The following is an 18,626-nucleotide window of genomic DNA, read 5'->3' as shown; positions in this document are numbered from 1 at the left end:
GGCAGGGACTGGTGGGCAAAGTGACACAAGGGGGAGCGGGAAGGTGGCCTGAGCTGCAGGAGTTCTGAGATGGGCGAGGGAGGCCTGCCGGTGAGAGCCACAAACCCCTTCCTTACTCTGCATGTATTTTGTCCTCCCTGAGGAGGGGCCCCTGGGCTGGGCAGGGAAGCTTGTTTGACGCCGGGGCGCAGCATGGGCTGGGCTAGAAAGAGACATGGAATCAGGGATCAGACAAGCCAGACCCCAGGAGAGCCTCACCAGGGCTTCAGACAGACTGCTTGCTCTCTTGCTCTCCGGGGCCCAAACTCCACCCCCAAGACAGACGCAGGGTCAGACTCTACAGTAGTTTCCCCATGATCTGAGTGGTTGCCGCTGGCCTGGCCGTGATACCTGGGAGGTGGCAGGGCTCACTCATCCCTGGGAGGATGGAAGGAGCACTGAGGGAGGGGGACAGGCTCCCTGCAGACAGGGAATCTGAGAAGCCACACAGTGGGTCTTTCTGACCGTCAGTCTCTTCACAAGGTAGGATGTTGCGACTATGGAACTAATGTTCCGAGAATCGAATGACAAAATATACTCAAAGTGCTTAGCTTCATGCATACCGGCTGTTGCAGGGCACCTGCCGCCACTTCTCTGGCCTGTCTCTCCATGTGGGATTCACCCCACCAGCCTGAACCACACCCTCCCCGCCCCACTCCTGCTCAGAGGAGTCTCCTCTTTAGGTCTCTTTAGTTTCCTCATCTGTAAAATGGGGCTTAGACGAGCATACACTAAATTCTGACTTTCTTAAATTTGTGGCTTGATTTCCCCCAAACAGTCCTGTACTTTGCCAGCTGGCACTGAGAAAGTCCAGCTCAAGACCAGGCACACAGCCCAAAATTAACGACAGCTCTGTCTTCTTTGGCCTCTTCTTCCTCAGAGGGTGCAGAGTCTCAGCAGTGGGAGAGGGACCCAAGAAACCCCCCAGGATCTGGGCTACAGGTGGCTTCCCCTGCCATCAACCCACCTTCCTTTATTCTATTTATAAGGAAACCACTCAGCTGTTCCTTTTAGCTCTGACGATGACGCTAGGGCCGCTTGAGCTAATTGCATCTGACAAGCTGGGCGTGGGGCAGAGCTCTGGCGAGCTGCAGGATTCTGGGCTGCAGGGGCACCGCAGGAGCCGCACCCTCCTCCTCCTGGAGGCCTGCCTGGCTTGGGCAGGGCTGGTTCTCAGACTTGAGTGGGTGCTGGAACTACCCACAGGGCTCCTTGCGACATAGGTGCTGGGCCCCAGCCCTGGGATTTCTGATCAGCAGGACTGGGATTGCATCTGAGCATTTGCATGTCTAAGTTCCCAGATGATCACGGTGCTACATTTTGAGAACCACTGTCCCAGGGGACTGCTGGCTGCTGAGAAATGGGTCCTGGGTGCCTCTGCTGCTGAGGCCACAGCCACCCAGCCCCGAGTGGGGGTAGGTGGGTGACAGGTCAGAAGGGATGTTGATGAACACACGGGGCTGGACAACAGGCTCTCACTGCTCTCACCAATATGGAGCCAAAAGCTAGCACAGCCACGTCTCTGCAGCAGGGGGGACACAGGGAAGGTCCACAGACAAGGAGGGGTCCCCAAAGAACAGAAATGAAATTCCCTCTGCATTTTCATAGCCTACTGCTCATGTGCCATTAACGCTCCCCAGCCCATTCAAGTCCTGTGAGGCCTTGGTGGCTGTCTGCCTCCACATGTGGGTTGTGGTGCTCTCCGTGCCTGGGATCAGGCTGGGCTCATGGTCCTTGTGCATAGTAGGTGCTCTGAAAACACAGCAGGGTGGAAAGAACGTGGACTTTCGGGGTGGAAACAGAACAGACGGTATCTCAACCCAGCTGTGCCTTTTCTAGTCGTGTGCTAGAGAATTGCTTCGTCTCTTGGGTTTGGTTAACAGGTTTGTGAAACAGGGATACCACCTACCACTTGGAAGGGGGTCACAGTGCACCCAGCACAGCCTAGTGAGGGTTTGATAAACAGAAACAAATCTCTACTAGACAACTCCTAGTGGAATTCACTGGATTAAGCTCTGATTGGGGTGCTGGAGGGCTCTGGGGGATGCAGGAGTGATCGACCCCAGGGGATAGGGAGGGTCTGAGGCTTCTGGCCAGGCACAGAATAAGGGTCTGAGAAAACCAATGGTCCAGGCTGACCTGACCATCTGCAGCCCTCTGCCCCAGCCCCTGCTGCCTCGTGACCCTGGCTCTTTGCCAGGCTAAGTTTAGCTGTGACCTGCATGGGCCACCACACTCTGTGGGCAGGAGCGGGGGGGTGGAGAGGAACTCAGCAGGTTTCCTGCTGCCTTCCTGGCAAGCAGACAGACAAAAGCCCGAGGAGTAACCCAAGTTAATTTTCAAGCCAAACCCAACTGGATGCTCAGGCCACGTGTATGGGGCAGCCTCATGGGGTGAGAGAAGTGGACAATTTGAAATTGAGAGGAAAGGGGCTCTTTGGGAAGGGGTGTGTGTGTGTATACATGCATGTGTATCCACAGTTTGGGGAGAGGCTCCCAGATACCTGCCTGTCCCTGTGGTCTCCAATAAAAGTCACACCACTCTGGTTCCTTCTCCTTATTCTTCTGGCCCTGTGGCCCCCAGAGGAGTGTTCCCTGTGGCTTGGTTTGGGGAGGGGAAGCAGAGGTTCCAACTTTGCCCCATCTAGTGAGCACTGAGCAACCACAGCCTGTTCCCCACCCCTTAGGGTGCCGTAGGCAGAGCCTGCCTGCCCAGACGTTAAAAGGAGCAAAATGACAACTGGGATCTCATCTGATCCCTGGGAGGGAGTTGACGTGAGTCAGACTCTACCTCCAAGAGGATCCAAGGCTCCAAAGGCTTCTCCCCTTTGCTGGGGGGCAGGGTGGGCAGAGTGACATGCCAAGGGACAGCAATGCTAGAGGAGCATTTTGTGCTTTCAAAGCACTTTTGAGCGTGCTTTCCTCCGCACCCCTTAGCACTTGGCAGGGCTGGGGTGCTTAGCAGGTGAGAAAACAGAGGCCCGTGGAAGCCTAGGGGGAAGGAGCTAATGTAGGGCATCCACTCTGTGCTAGGCACTGTGCCAAGCACCTGAACTGGATTATCTCCCTTAACTCAGCCTTCCTGGGAAGGAGGAACTTCTCTTAGCTCCATCTCAAAGGTAAAGCAGTGGTGCCATGAAGCAAGACCACTCGGCAAGGATAGAGTCACGTTTCAAACCCAGGCCTGTCTGTTTCTATAGCCCGGGCTCCTTCCACTTTGCTACCTCATCTCCCTCATGCTCGGGTGAGTCTTGTAACCCTACTCCTGTCAGTGTTACTGTGGGCTGCTTGCCTCCTGCCAGGGTACCTGGTAGGGGCATCTGCATGGCCCATCAGGAAACTGTACAGGCAGGGCCCTTGCGTTTCCCCATCCCATCTCTGAGACCCTTTTATAAACTTGCTCAGGGGCAAGGATTTCGCTAAGGGCTTTATATGCATGATCTTGTTCAAGCTTTCCAACATCAGGTATTATTCTTTCCATTTCACAGATGAGTAGACTGAGAGTCTAAGAAGTTAGGTGGTTTGTCCAAGGTCACAGAGCTAGTACGTGCCCATGCTGGGTTCTGGAATCCAAAATCCATCCTCCTAACCCCTTCCATACAGAGTCGATGGCTCCATTTGGTCTGGAGCTCTGAACCTTGCCTGTCCCAGTACAAGGAGGCCATTACAGCCCTTGAACAAGGCACGAGGATGCACACAGGTAGCCCCGTGGAAGCTGTTGGGGAAAGAGGAGGCTTGACGATGGCGCTATTCCCCAGTTGCTGGCATCCTACCCTGAATTGGCGTGGAGACCAACCTCCTGGGTCAGGGGCCACCCAGGACTATTACTGTGACCTGTCAGGGTCTGCTATGCCCAAAGGGGACTGCCTATAGTACAGGGACCCTCAAGGGCCTCAAAACCTCCAAATTCTCTCCCAGCTGGCTGCTGCCTGGTGCTGTGCTTATTAGCACTGCACACCTTTATCTTAAAACCCTGATCCACGTTCGTAAGCCTGCCTCGTGGCTTTGCCTTGGACCACCCTGGCAAAACTTTCCATTGATGTTTCTCTTGTGTGGAAACCAGGGCTGACCTGTTTCTGCAATTATCCAGCAAGCCACTCCTTGTCTTAGGGAAGAAAAGCTGGCTAGCTTCCCCCTGGACTTTTTCCTCACCCCACACCCCTTCCGATCTGACTTCCTGCACTTTCTCCTGTCCTCCCTCTCCTCCCCAAGTCCACCTCTGGGGCCTGAATATGTGTGCACGCTGAATTCTGCTACCACTGGATCCCGCTTTTGGTTCCTGCTCGTTGTCCAGCTATGTGTGGGATAGAATCACATCTGAGAAGCAGGCTTTACCCACCTGTGGCAACCCGAGTCGTGTACATCCTGGCACTGCTGGCTAGAACCTGCAGAGCTGTCTTCACCTGATGACACACACCTGTTCTTGGCACCATTAGGGTAAGAACCAGCACAAGTGGTTGGAAGGGTGTAAATGCAAGGTTAGGGAATGGGGCTCAAGCAATGTGGAGAAGCGCGTGTTGGCATACGAGGCTGGGGGGTGGCCAGGGGAACCTTCTGTGTCTTTTGTAGTCCAACAACAACCTCATTTGGCCATTTGCTCTCCTAGCGGAGGTCCCAGGCAGAAAGGGGGCAGGGCAAAGCATGGGAAAGGCTCATTATTACTTGGCAAGGTTCCCCTCTGGGAGAGGAGAGGGTATAATGTGAGGCTTACCCCATAAGACTGTGCCTCTCAAACTTTAATGGGGATGATATTAAAATGCAGATTCCGGTTCAACAGACCCAGGATGGGGCCCCAGGTTCAGAGTATCTAAAAAACTCCCAGAATTATAAGGGGTGGCTTGAGATCTAAAAATCCATTTGTCCTGGAGGAATGGCATGTGGAGACACAATTTTAAGAAGTGAGATTTAAGTTTAGACGACTCATGAGAGGAAAGGAAATCCAATGACTCAGTCACTCTGGTTATATCCAAGATTGCCCTGGGGAGAGACCTGGGAAAAGTCGAGGAGGTCAGTGTCTGAATTTGGATGAGGCCTTACAGATCAGAAGGAGAGGTGTGCAGTGGGGGAAGACAAGGACCCAAAACTGGTTCAAAAACACTTGCCATTCAACAAATGTATGCTGTGCACCATCCACGGTGCTGTGTACACAGTTTGCATGGGTCACCACATCCCTCAATACTGCGCCCTGTGGTTACTACATATAGCTTTCCTCCTGTCCATTAAGGAAAATGGGTCTCAGAGAGGTGTGTTAACATGTCCAAGGGCACACAGCTAATCAGTGACAGAGCTGGCCTTGGAACTCAGCCTTCTTATTCTTAACCACTAGGTTTTATTGCCTCGAGCAAAGTCACATTCGCTACACGGCATTAACCGGGGGGAGGTGGGTTGAAGTGATAGGAAAACAGCTCAAACTGACTTAAAGCAAAGCAACTATGGACTTACATGACTTTATGAGTCCAGAGGCAACAGCTTCAGGCATAGCTGTATCCAAGGAGTCTGCGTGTATCTACGTTGGCATCCCTCTCAAGCAGACCCCCCTTTGCGGGAGCTGGAGAGCCATGGGCAGCGAAGATCCTGCTCCCTGGCAAACCTAGGCCCCAGGGCCGTCTTTCTCCCCATCGGCCCCAGCACATCCTATCTCTCTGTGTCTCTCACATTGGCCGGAGTGAGGTCCTATGCTCCTCTATGAATCCACACTGTGGAGACAGGGGTGTGGAATAGTTTGGGCCTGGGTTATATGTTCACCCCTGTAGCTGGAGTTGGAGTTATCCCCACCCGATCATGGACGGGGACCACTGAAAAGGGTTGGCTCCTGGCCAAAGTGGGTTGTGCTTCCAGAAACAGGACAGCTTCCATGGGTTGCTCAGCCGGGATTCCTGGTGTGTGACTTTGTAGTTCCCTCTTCCAAGGCTGCACTGAGACACAGCAGTGGGGGAGGAGGTAGGACTGCAGGCTGAGCGGGAGAAGACCTACAAGACAGTCACCGACGCAGTGGGACAGAGCTTGGTGTGACGGTCCGGGGAGGAAGTGGCACGGAGGGAAGCTCGGTGTGACCACTGATCTGTCTCTCTGTGTGGCAGGAAAGTTCCAGCCATGGCTCTGGGGCTCTTCCGGGTGTGTCTGGTGGTGGTGACAGCCATCATCAACCACCCACTGCTGTTCCCCCGGGAGAATGCCACAGTGCCCGAGAACGAGGAGGAGATCATCCGCAAGATGCAGGCGCACCAGGAGAAGCTGCAGCTGGAGCAGCTCCGCCTGGAGGAGGAGGTGGCCCGGCTGGCAGCTGAGAAGGAGGCCCTGGAGCACGTGGCAGAGGAAGGGCAGCAGCAGAATGAGAATCGCACAGCCTGGGACCTGTGGAGCACCCTCTGCATGATCCTCTTCCTGGTGATCGAGGTGTGGCGGCAGGACCACCAGGACGGGCCTTCCCCGGAGTGCCTGGGCGGGGACGAGGACGAGCTGCCCGGCCTGGACGGCGCCCCGCTCCGGGGCCTCACCCTGCCCAACAAGGCCACCCTCCACCACTTTTATGAGCATTGCATCCGGGGCGCCACGGCCGACGCGGCCCGCACCCGGGAGTTCGTGGAAGGCTTCGTGGATGACTTGCTGGAAGCCCTGAGGAGCCTCTGCAACCGGGACACGGACATGGAGCTGGAGGACTTCATCGGCGTGGACAGCATGTACGAGAACTGGCAGGTGGACAGGCCGCTGCTGTGCGAGCTCTTTGTGCCCTTCGTGCCCCCCGAGCCCTACCACTTCCGCCCGGAGCTCTGCTGCTCCCGCCGCTCGGTGCCCTTGGGCCGCCAGGGCTACGGCCAGATCAGGGTGGTCAGGGCCGATGAGGGTGCGCTGGGCTGCGTCTGCGGCAAGACCACGCTCGGGGACGACATGCTGTGTCTCCTCCACGGCAGGAGCAGCGTGGCGCGGCCCGGCGGCGAGCTGGAGAGCCTGCTGTGCGCCGGAGACTCCCCGTACCTGGACACCGCGCGGGTCATGAAGTGGTTCCAGATGGCCCTGACCCGGGCCTGGCACCGCATCGCCCACAAGTACGAGTTCGACCTGGCCTTCGGTCAGCTGGACCGGCCCGGCTCCCTCAAGATCAAGTTCCGCTCGGGGAAGTTTATGCCCTTCCACCTGATTCCGGTGATCCAGTGTGACGACTCGGACCTGTACTTTGTCTCCCACCTTCCCAGGGAGCCCTCGGGGGAGGCCCCGGCGTCCAGCAGCGACTGGCTCCTGTCCTTCGCTGTGTACGAGCGGCACTTCCTCAGGGTGACCTCGAAGGCCCTGCCGGAGGGCGCCTGCCACCTCAGCTGCCTGCAGATCGCCTCCTTCCTGCTCTCCAAGCAGAGCCGCCTGACCGGCCGCAGCGGGCTCGGCAACTACCACCTGAAGACGGCCCTGCTGCACCTCCTGCTCCGCCGCCGGCCGGCCGACTGGAGGGCCGGGCAGCTGGACGCTCGCCTGCGGGAGCTGCTCCGCTTCCTGGAGAAGAGCCTGCTGGAGAAGAAGCTCCATCACTTCTTCATCGGCAACCGCGAGGTGCCCGACGGCATGGGGCTCCCGGAGGCCGTTCGCCGGGCCGAGCCTCTCAACCTCTTCAGGCCCTTCGTCCTGCAGCGAAGTCTCTACCGCAAGACGGTGGACGCCTTCTACGAGATGCTGAAGAACGCGCCGGTGCTCATCAGCGAGTATTCCCTGCACGTCCCCTCAGACCCCGGCCTGCCCCACAAAGCTGCGGCCTTGTAGAGCGTCCAGCACCCAGAGGGCCAGGGCGCGGGGCACCCACGCGTCCACACCTCCGGGGGCATCTGCAGGCCCTGGCCCAGGACGAAGGCGGGCCCTGCCGGGCGCCATGGCCCAGCCCGCCAAGGAAGCCAGGCCCCGCGGCACGGAGGAAACGGAACCCCGAGCCGGGAGCTGGTTTGCCCTCGTGCCACCGGGGCCTACCGATGAGGCTATTGTCTGCGTCTGGTTGATCCTTTGCAGCTTACTTTTGGATCACCCCATATGGCCAAGGTGACAACAGGATACTCTCTGGTCACTGAGGTAAAGACAGCACAAACATCGCCGTGGGTGTGACTTTTACATTTACTTGAATATCAACAGAGGGTCTACAGGAGTGCTGATGGGGACACGTGTTGAGACCCTGCACCCTGACAGGATGGGACAGTTTTGGGAGTTTGCAACCTTCCATCTCCAGCCTGCACAGGAGGGGCCCACCTGTGGCTGCCATTTTTTAAACTATTTGGAGAAAAGACATAGGAGAAGTCCAAGGCCCAGAAGGGCCGATGTCTTTGTTGCACAGAAGTGGGTACTTGGTGGCAGAGAGAAGTTTCGATCGGCCGCTTTTTTAGCTACGTGTCTCGCTTAAGGTGCGCCCCCTTCTCCCCACCCCTTCCCCCAGGGTGCTGTGCCCTGAGTGGCATTGGTGCCACATACCATGCTAGGGACAAGCTCCAACAGCTGGTCTCTGATCATCTGTGTGGTGGGGGAGGGCAGATACTGAAGATGGAAGCTGCAAGAGACACAGGGTGACTGGGGCAAAGGGTGGAACCTTGTGCCCAGGGGTGCTGGGCTCTGCCTCTGATGCCCAGTTCAGAGAAAACAGCAGAGCTGAGAAATGAGGGATACCATAGACCTGAGTTTTCCTCAGCAAGATCCCAGTCCTAGAGCTGAGCACGCCTGGAGGCAAGAGGATACCCAGCTCCATCTCTGGGCCCCAAGATCTGTTTGTTCCAGTGGGGCGCTCCCACCGCACAAGAACCCCCCTTTCTGGATGAGCCTTGGCAGCCACACAGATGACCAAGACCCAGAGATACTTGGCTGCCTGGGAACGTGCAAGGACAGCGCTGCCAACCCAGCCCCTGAGCCCCACAGAGGTTACCTGGTCACTGAGCAGGCACCAGAGCCAGCAGTGGGAGCGAGCCTATCTCCGGGCCTGTGTAGGGGGCTTGGGAAGCCACTCCAACCCCACCTGTGGCTTCACTGGCCCTTTGGGACTTTCTCTCATGACACTGCCTCATTACCCTTGCAGCAAGCCAAGAACGCCTGAACCAGCACTTGGGATCTGCTCTGGGGTTCAAGCTGGCCATGCCTGCCAGACAGCATACCCAGTTCCACAGGGGTGTCAGGCTCTCCGTGAGGATCCTGTCCCTTCCCTAAGGGTGCTCTCACCTGGCCCCAGGGTTCCGGAAGATGGACGGTTTGCCTGACAGGGTTTACTGGCAGCAGGAGGCTCGGCTGTGATGGGGTGCTGAAGCCTGTAGGAACCATTCCGCGTGAGCTGCAGCCAGACTGTGCAGACTTGGGTCTGTGTGTCCCCAGCACCACAGTGGCCCGGTGCTGCCAGGAAGGATTAAGCTCACATGGCCCTCAACAGCAGCCCACACCCCCATTCAGTTGTGATGTGTTTCCAGAATCAGGGGGAATTTCCGTATTTATTATTGCCCGTGCCTTGCCTTTCCCCTTTCATCCTTATCTCGTTGTGCTTAGAGGAGACCCCCAGCCAGGAACCAGCCTCCAGAAGCTAAGACCGAACCTGAACCTCCCTCGGCTTCCCCTTGGCTTCCAGGGGAAAGTTCACTGAAAAACTACCTTCTGGCCCCTTGTTTATGCAGAGATAACAACTTAGCGGGACAGGGGTGGGGGGATCTTTTTTGTACCAAAGCTGCTTCTGAAGCAGAAAGCAGCAGGGCTCTCAGTGTTTCATGCTGCCTTATTTATATTAAAGGAAGAATTAAATTCTTGCAAGGAGTAGAAACTGGTCACAGTGTTTGTTTTAACTTCAGGAAGTCTGTGAGATTCCCAGGGCAGAGTTGGGGAGCAGGGAGGGTTTCCTGTTGACCAGCGGAAGCTTTCACTCCCTTCTGATTCTTGGGCTTTCAGGAAACTTTAAAAAAAAAAATAACAAAATAGAACATTTCTAGCCCATCTCTGAAGCAGCCTGCAGAGTTCCAGAAGGGGAACGTGGTGGCTGCCTGCACCAGACCCGATTTCACAGAGCTCAATGTGCAAACACATGGGGACCTACAAGGAACACGCAGCTTGTGGTTTTTGAGGAAAGAGATTATCTTTTAAGTGGAGGCTTTAGTACATGAGGGCATTTAATAGGCTTTCCCACAGAGGACACCCAGGCCTCTTTCTCTGAAGAAGTTCTCTCCTTTCCCAAGCATGCTTGACCTCTCTGGGCATCCGCTCACTGCTTGCTGCACCTCTTGACAACGCTGAAAGGGGTACAGCTACGAGGCCAAGACATCGAGTAGGTTGGGATGGGCCAAAGAAGGATGGAAACACATTGCTCACTGGTCCAAAGGAGAAGCCAGCTTAGAGCCTGCTTCTCCAGCTGTGGCCCCGCACTCCGTGCCTGGGTATCACACGGGTGAAGGCTTCTGGCCACGCTGCAGACTTGAGTGAGTCTCTAAGAGTCCAGCACAAGAATCTGCATTTTGCCAAGTCCCCCAGGTGATTCTGAAAGCCCAAGAACTGCTGCTACCTGGGCGGGGATGTTAAGGATTAGGCCCTGCCTGAGACAGCTTCTGAAATATGGATAGGACCTGAGCAGGAAAAGTGTTCCAGCCAGAACCATGGAGTGAGGGTGGGAGAGCATGATAGGTGCAGGCAACATTGAAGTAGCACCTACTTTGTGCCAGCCGCCCTTCTATGTGCACTTACGTATCATTTCATTCCCATGTCAACCCTATGATGTGGGTGCTGTTAAAATCCTCCCATTTTCCAGAGGAGGACGCTGAGGCACAGAAGGGTAAGCAGCAAAGCCAGGGCTGAACCCACACAGGGCTGGTGTATATGTGGACAGATAATGAGAAGTTTTAGCACATGAGTTTGAAGATGTTGGGGCTGATCACAGAAGAGCCTTCAAGGCAGAGCCAAGGTAAATTTGCACTTCATACAACAAGCCGTGGTGAACCATTGTTGATTTTTGAGTGAGACAGTAACTAGATTTACCCCAAACCTCAAAGCCCCTAACTATGTGATCAGTGCTGTGTCAGGTGCTGCAGGGATTTATGGCCCGCATCCAGGGTGGGGTCGGTGGCATCTGTGGCAGGGTCAGTGAATGTCCCGGAAGTTCTAACTGAAATCACCCCATAGGCTGTGATTCAGAACATTCTCATGCTCCACGTGGTCTCCATCTCATGGGATAGAGCTGGAAGGTTGTTTGTTTTGGCCAGCAGACCGGGAGCAGAGAGCGCCAATGACCACCTGCCTTGTCCCCACCCTACTTCACCCTCCTCTTGCCTTGCCCCAGGACCCCCACCCTGGGAAGGACATCTTTTTGAGTTAACTTTTCTCATTGCCATCCAAAAATAGCTTGCTTTTCTAATTAGTTACTTTCTCTCTATATAAAAACAGTAGACTCATAAACATTTCTTTTTTTTTAATTTTTTTAAATTTTTATTTATTTATGATAGTCACACAGAGAGAGAGAGAGGCAGAGACACAGGCAGAGGGAGGAGCAGGCTCCATGCACTGGGAGCCCGATGTGGGATTCGATCCCGGGTCTCCAGGATCGCGCCCTGGGCCAAAGACAGGCGCTAAACCACTGCGCCACCCAGGGATCCCAAAAACAGTAGACTCATAATAAAAAAATTCAACCAATGACAGAAAAATTAAGTAACAGACAAAAGCACCCACCTCTTACTTTTCCAGTCATTACCCAGCCGGAACCAAGATGAAGTCTCTTGTGTATCCTTCCAAAATTGTTCTGTGTATGTATCACATGTGTGCATGCATCCCTTTCCCTTTTATATAAATTACATCCTACCATCTAACTTTTCTTAGATACCATTTTTCAACATTTGGTTCTACCCTATTTTTCAAAATAGCTGCTTACTATCTCCCTGTATGCGCAGACATACCCTAATTGACCCAGCCTCTCCTACTGAGGGACAGTGACATGTCTCCAGTTTTTTTGCTATTACAAACAACACACCAGTGAACATCTCAGGGCATAAAGTCTGCTTTGAAGTGATCCTCCCTCCTGGTCATTGCTATAATATGTACTCACCAACTTGGTACATACGGATTCACCACCAAGTATCTTACCATATTTATTCCATCATTATGACTCCAAAGCGAGGAAAAGGCATTTTTAGCCAAGTATTGAACCACCCAGCTTGTGTTCCACCCTGGGTCAGGGGCTATGTGGGGAATAGAAGTGTAAGACGAGGGATCTGTCCCCAAGGACATGAGTCTTTTGGGAAAGGCAAAACTGATGGCCCAAAAATAAGCCAGAGAACAGTAGAGAGTGTTAAGTCATTGAAAGTGAAATGATGTGGCTCTTAAGGCCTGCATGGCAAGAGAGAATTCGAGGACCCCCAGGTCAGCTTTGAGTTTGGGCTGTAAACAGTCTCAGCTCTCAGGAAAAGGTGAGGAGCCTCCCAAAGAAAATCAGATCAACTTGATTGTTTTCCTGTCCCCAGATGCATGTGTTCTGTTCATTTGTGCTCAGGGCTACTTTGTTTCCTCCTGGACAATGTGGGGCCCCTGCTTTCCTAGTATAAGTGGCATTTCTATTCCTTTAATGTTCCTCTGCAGCCCCACAAAGAAACCAGAAAATAAAGCTGTCAACAACAAACTCTCTTCCAGCAAGATGGAAGTGCATAAACCTCAGAGATGTTCGAAGGCCTTTCTTCTTTTCTTGCTGGGAAAAGGTAGGTCTTAAAAGTGCCAAATGAAATTTGCAGGACAGGGGTGGGGTCGGAGATTGGGAAGAATGTGCTCCCATCTGTTACTTTAAAACCCACTGATGAGTGATCTTGTAGGTCTCTCTTAAGGTAACTTTATTTAAAATAGAAACAAAGCTAAGACCCACTTCCCACCACTTCTCACAAGCCTCCCTTGGGCCTGTCTTCCCACCTGGCCAGAGATGACTCACACAGCCCCCAAGGCCTCACTATTATTTCTGAAGAGTAGACTGGATTATGTTGGACCAGTCTCTCGGGATGATGGTTGGACCCCCAGTGGCTGATGGTTGTGTTGGGTCTCCTCCAAAAAATCATGGCTAGTGTTGAATCAGCCAAGGACAATGAGTCAGCCTATACATACCCCCTCACCCCAGGAATCTGGGCTAACCAAGATGACAGCAGAGACCTTAACTAGAGCCAGATGCAGGGCCAAGGAGGTTGGTGGCAATCTGCCCTCTTGATATCCCAAGCTTTGTCCAGGCCAATTCCTAGAAGCCCTCTCCGCACATTTTTGTCTTCCTTGCAACATTTTATAATCTGACTAGCCAAGGGAGCTACTGAAGCCCCACCCATCCAGTACCAGACTTCAAGCAGCACTATCGCTCAGCCTCAACATTCCATGATCCAGGAAGAGACAAGGAAGTGTGGACCTCTGCCCTATCTCCATGTACCCACTCAAAATGGATCCCCATGTGTGAGGCACTGCCCACTAGATACCCAATTTCTCCCATGACAAAGCGATACAAAGAGCAAAGAGTCAGATTCCAGACCGTATAAGTACCACAGGTGCTAAGAGCCTGGGCTCTATGTTCAGATCCCAGCTGTGCCATGTCCTAGCTCAGCAAGTCTCATAATTTCTATGAGCCTAGGTTTTGCTTCAGTTTCTTCTAGAAGACAGGAGTACTGTCCACTTCATAGAGCCATTGAGAAGATTGAGTAAAATGGTCACAAATGAAGCGCTTAGCTTGGGACTTGGACAATAAAACCAAAACAAGCAGAACAACAACAACAAAAAAACATAAACAGGAGGTTTTCTATTCTGACTCTACCTTGGTTCCTTCCTCTGCACTCCTGAAGCCTGGCTTTAGGCTAGGGCTTCACAGAGCCCCAGTGAGCTCTTGCTCTGGCTTCCAGGTTAAGCAGCTCTTGCTGCCACTACATCTGGGATGTCCACCCCCCACCCCACACCTGCTACCATCAGACTGTCTCAGATAAAGTCCCCAAAGGGGACTTTTCTCTTTATCAAGTGAATGACCAATTGCCACTTATTTTAGGATGGAATTTTAAAAATAATTCCTGCCCTTACCATCTATACAGCTTCTAATTATTTATCCTAGTACCTTCCTTCTATGACAGAAATGCACAGAAGCATGCAAATACACACACACACACACACACACACACAAAGACTTAACTAAATCCCTGAGCATAACCCAAAAATTCCACAACCATAATCCCAGATTCATCAAAAGCTGCTCCTGCTAACAGATCACCATCCTAGGTTCTGAAACCCATCTTTTGCTCCTAGGAGACAGTCGGCTCAGGCTACCTGGGGTGGGCTACCCGTCAGAGCCTGCCTCGATGGCTTTGTCTGGGCCTGACAGGCTTACAAATGCTCTTTCCATCCTGCCTCGATGCTAGGGAGCTAGCTGACTCTTGATTTTTCAGCCACACCCTCGAGTGAGGCCCTCTGCTACCGACAAGGAAGCAGGCCAGCCAGGGGCCCCTATCTACAAGGGGATTCTTGCAGTGCTGGGTCCTTGGGAAGAAGTGACAAGACACAGTATTGCTCCTGGGGCGCCTGTATGTTCCCCACAGCACTCAAGCTACCTAACAATTGTGCAGGCCTTCGGTCATTTCAAATCCCTCCTACTTAAACACACTTCAAGAGACAGAGTAGCTGGATTCTGAGTACTTCTCCACAACACGGGAAACGGTATTTATTTTACGTTCCTCAACAGTGTAGCAAGATCCAGGGACTCGGTGATCATCTAGGCTTGGAGGGCTAGGAAAGGGAGGAGGAGACAAAAGTCCCGGCTTCCAAGGGCTCACAGGTCATTTGAAATTAAACCCACCTGCACAGAACCAGAAAACACTCCGAACCATGAATCACTTTGTTCCACAAAGTGATGGGAGAATGGACACAGGTCAAGTTTGATCTTTTGCAGAAGTCTCACCATGATAACAGGGTTGCCTGCCACTCACTGGGCATTTACCCGGCAGGTGCTGAGCCCTTTCATGGATGGTCTCATTATTCTTCAACAACCCTATGAAATAGACACTTCATGGTCCCATTTTACAGATAAACTCATGCTCAGAGAGGCTAAGCAACAGAATTTTTTTTTTTTTTTAAGATTTTATTCACAAGAGACAGAGAGAGAGACAGACACAGGCAGAGGGAGAAGCAGGCTCCATGCAAGAAGCCCAATGTGGGACTCGATCCCAGGACTCCAGGATCATGCCCTGGGCCAAAGGCAGGCTCTAAACCGCTAAGCCACCCAGGGATCCCCTAAGCAACAGAATTTAATGAGTGGCCGAGCTAGGATGTGAGCGCAGTGTGCCTGACCAAATAGCTCTATTCTTACCCATGCTGGTACACTACCTCTTTGCACAAAGAATTTTCATCTGAACTTTGCAAGAGAAAAGGCTGGTTGAAAAATAAAAATGAAACAACCAGACGCTATTCTGAGGAAGACTGTAGAGTGGAGGAAATAGCATTTGCAAAAGGCTAAAGAGCTCTGAGTAGCCAGAGGTGAGCAAAATGTTTGAAAAAAACCAATGTCCAGCCTTCCAGGGATTCACAGAGGAAGGTAGTGGGAAATGAGCCTCTAAGGTGGGCACACTGTCCAGTTTGTGGCAGGGGGAGGGAGAAAGGGACTGAAGCTTAGTCAACAAGAAAGCCCCAGGCAGCCTGGGTGGCTCAGCGGTTTAGCGCCGCCTTCAGCCCAGAGCGTGATCCTGGAGTCCCAGGATCAAGTCCCACGTCTGGCTCCCTGCATGGAGCCTGCTTCTCCCTCTGCCTGTGTCTCCGCCTCTCTCTCTCCTCTCTGTGTATTCTCATGAATAAATAAATAAAATCTTAAAAAAAAGAAAAAGAAAACAAGAAAGCCCCCTACCCCCTCGAGCAGGATATTTGGTTGTTTGTGAAGATTTTAGATAAATGGAACCAGATCAACATAAACCATGAGAGTTAAGCTTGGTTCTGAAGGCAGAGCAGAACAGAACCCCTGCATCAAGATGGCCATTGACTTTGACAAAGGAAATGCGGACCAGGCAAGACATGAGAGTAAGGAATCAGGTGGAGAGACACCCCACGCACACTGCCACTGCCACGTGCCACCAAAGCTCCAGAGAGCAATGTGGAGGCACACGCAGAAGAAACATTCCAGCTTCTACCTTATAATTCAGATTTAATCCACCTGAACAGTTAGTGACTGTGTTGTCAAAGATGAGAGAAATTGAGAGCTAGAAGCAATTCCACGTAACACTGAGTCACCATCTGCCCCCCAACCCTTCCCGCCCCACCACCACTGCCAGCCCAGCTGTCCTAGTCACTCCACCGACCCCCAGACCGCATCAGGATGTCACTGGACTCACTCCAGTCCAGAACCTCTAAGGAAGGGAGCTTCACAGGACCTCCTCTGGTCGTGGACTTGGATGTTAACCTCGTGTGCGATGAGGCTCTTTCAAATGCGGTGGTTCAAACTATTTTTCTCTTTTTTTGCTCTGCAGGACATAGAGAAGAGCTTTCACCTTAAATCTGTAGGTTTAACATGCTTTTATAAGATAGATACCAACTGTTAAAAGTGGTTATCTCTGTGACACGAGATGGTGGAAGGATTCCCTTTTTTTTTTTTTTTTTTTTTTTTGCATTGTTGCATTTCTTTTAAAACCCTGATATATTATTTCTTGCCCTCTCCCGCAGTAAAAGACATGGTATTTCAAAAGCTCCTCACGGAGCATTATTTAATTGCCTCTTGTCTCCAGGCTAAATCCTCGTTAATTTTATCCAGAGGTTGACAACTGAGTCCTCTGTGGGGCAGACAGGTAACATAAAGGAACGAGAAGGGAGACGTGGAAGGCAGTGCAGGTGACCATGGCAAACTGCAGAGAGCACGCCTGGCCGAAAGGCATCCACATCCTCAACTGGGCTGCGAGCCACCAGCCTGCAACCTCTCCCCACGAGCACGTTTCTCATCCTGTGTTTCCTGGTTTTTCAAGCTTTCTAAATTAGTATGTAGAGCCCCAAACAGAACATCTTTGGTTTTGGTCATCCAAAGACATGCCATTATCTGTTGTGTCAACAGCAATTTTGGTCTCATGCCAAATACTCGCCAGCACACAGGATTTACTCCCAAAGAGACTGATCCGTCCCCAAGTCCTAGGAGAGGCTACAGGGGCCGAGCAAAGATCCCAGGAAAATGTGACTCGCAGACTGTACTCTGCATTGGCTCAGGTGCCATGACAACAAGGCCCATCCTGAGCAGATGCCACAGCAGACTGCCCCTGTCACGCGGCGCCTGTTCTGGCAGCCCAGGCTACCTCACCAAACAGGCTTGCTTCTGTCCAACTGGCTCAAAGTCACACTGGTAACTATTTACATGAGTCAAAATCCACCCAGAGGCAGCAGATGGCCAGGCCAGGTTGAGACGTGGGGAGAAACTGGGCTAGTTGGACTGAGTCAGAGGCAGGGGCTGTAGACAGCCCATCAGTGGGCACTGACAAGTCAAAACATCACTCCCACTACTGCCTGGCCTTTCACATGGCCGGGAGGCTGAGAAAAGATTGGGCATGAACACAGCTGAAATGATCACAGGCTGATCCCTAGACCATGAGATAAAATGGTATTGGACAATCCCGTCCCACTCCTATGGGGTGAGTGATGGAAGCTCCCAGCCTCGGATACCCACCAGCACCCCTGGCCACCCTCCGGGGATCTTAGTCACCTTCAGTGCTGAGCAATGCGGGGCAGAGTCAGCAGAGGTGCCACACGAGGCCAAGACAAGCATTCCGACTGCCAGACAAGCAGCTCCAAAGCACTAAGTTTAAAATCTCAACCAAGATGAGTGGAAGGACCAGGGGCTCCTGTGTTTTTGTCATCTTTAGCCCCCACATGGCCCAGGGCTTGGTACACAACAGGCAACCAGAGGCATCTGCTGGGATTTGAAAGTGTGTGTGACGCAAATCCAACAAAGTGACCTTTGCCTGTGACTGGGTTTGGGGCGTGTTTATTTTTTTTAAGGCAGGATGTCAGCTATAGAACATTTTGTGAGCCATTCTGAGCCCTGTCAGCACCGGTGAAATTCTGACGTAGTTAGTTCGGCGGAGACAACGGGTGTTTCATTTCCTGCTTTGGAATTCCTTTAGTCATGAGACCCTTGGTGTCTCCTAGGCCCATGCCAAAGTGGGAAGCCGAATGACACTCACATGCCCATGCGGACAGCAGCTTTTGCGTGCCAAATGGAAAGTATTTGGACCTGAAGTGTTTTTCTTCTTCCTCCTCTTCTCTAGCTCTCCTCTCACCAGGAAGGTTGTGGATGGTGCCAATCGGGAGTGATGATCATCACAGATGGGCAGGCCTTGAACCTCCACATCTGGAGGTCAAACTGGACCAAAGGTCGAGGAGCCAGGAGGCACACAGGCTCCCAAATGAGCTTGGACATGAGCACCAGGCCCTAGAAATTTCTAGACAATCACTAGAAGGTAGGGGCCAGAAGAGTCATACAAATGGATTATCAGAGGGATCCCTGGGTGGCGCAGCGGTTTGGCGCCTGCCTTTGGCCCAGGGCGCGATCCTGGAGACCCGGGATCAAATCCCACATCAGGGGATCCCTGGGTGGCGCAGCGGTTTGGCGCCTGCCTTTGGCCCAGGGCGCGATCCTGG

General features: G+C 52.8%; 1 protein-coding gene across 12 annotated transcripts in view; it reads left to right on the top strand.

Annotated features, from left to right (window-relative positions):
• Window positions 1-18,605, top strand: part of ITPRIP (inositol 1,4,5-trisphosphate receptor interacting protein) — a 32,538-nt gene extending 13,933 nt beyond the window's left edge. For 7 of the 12 annotated variants that reach the window (XM_038578730.1, XM_038578736.1, XM_038578733.1 and 4 more), the window contains exons 2-3: window positions 4,251-4,475; window positions 6,119-9,801. In XM_038578730.1, the coding sequence (XP_038434658.1) occupies window positions 6,132-7,787 (1,656 nt within the window). In that variant the 5' untranslated portion in view covers window positions 4,251-4,475; window positions 6,119-6,131 and the 3' untranslated portion in view covers window positions 7,788-9,801. Of the gene's footprint in view, window positions 1-8; window positions 3,283-4,250; window positions 4,476-6,118; window positions 9,802-12,593; window positions 12,710-18,253 lie in introns of those variants that run through there. The other 5 variants (XM_038578737.1, XM_038578738.1, XR_005380543.1 and 2 more) reach the window with 4 other exon arrangements.
• Window positions 18,606-18,626: the final 21 nt, after the last annotated feature.

This window comes from Canis lupus, chromosome 28, assembly GCF_011100685.1.
Source record: "Canis lupus familiaris isolate Mischka breed German Shepherd chromosome 28, alternate assembly UU_Cfam_GSD_1.0, whole genome shotgun sequence".
Lineage (NCBI taxonomy): Eukaryota > Metazoa > Chordata > Mammalia > Carnivora > Canidae > Canis > Canis lupus.
Note: the sequence above shows the minus strand (reverse complement) of the source record. Positions and strands in the feature narration are given on the sequence as shown.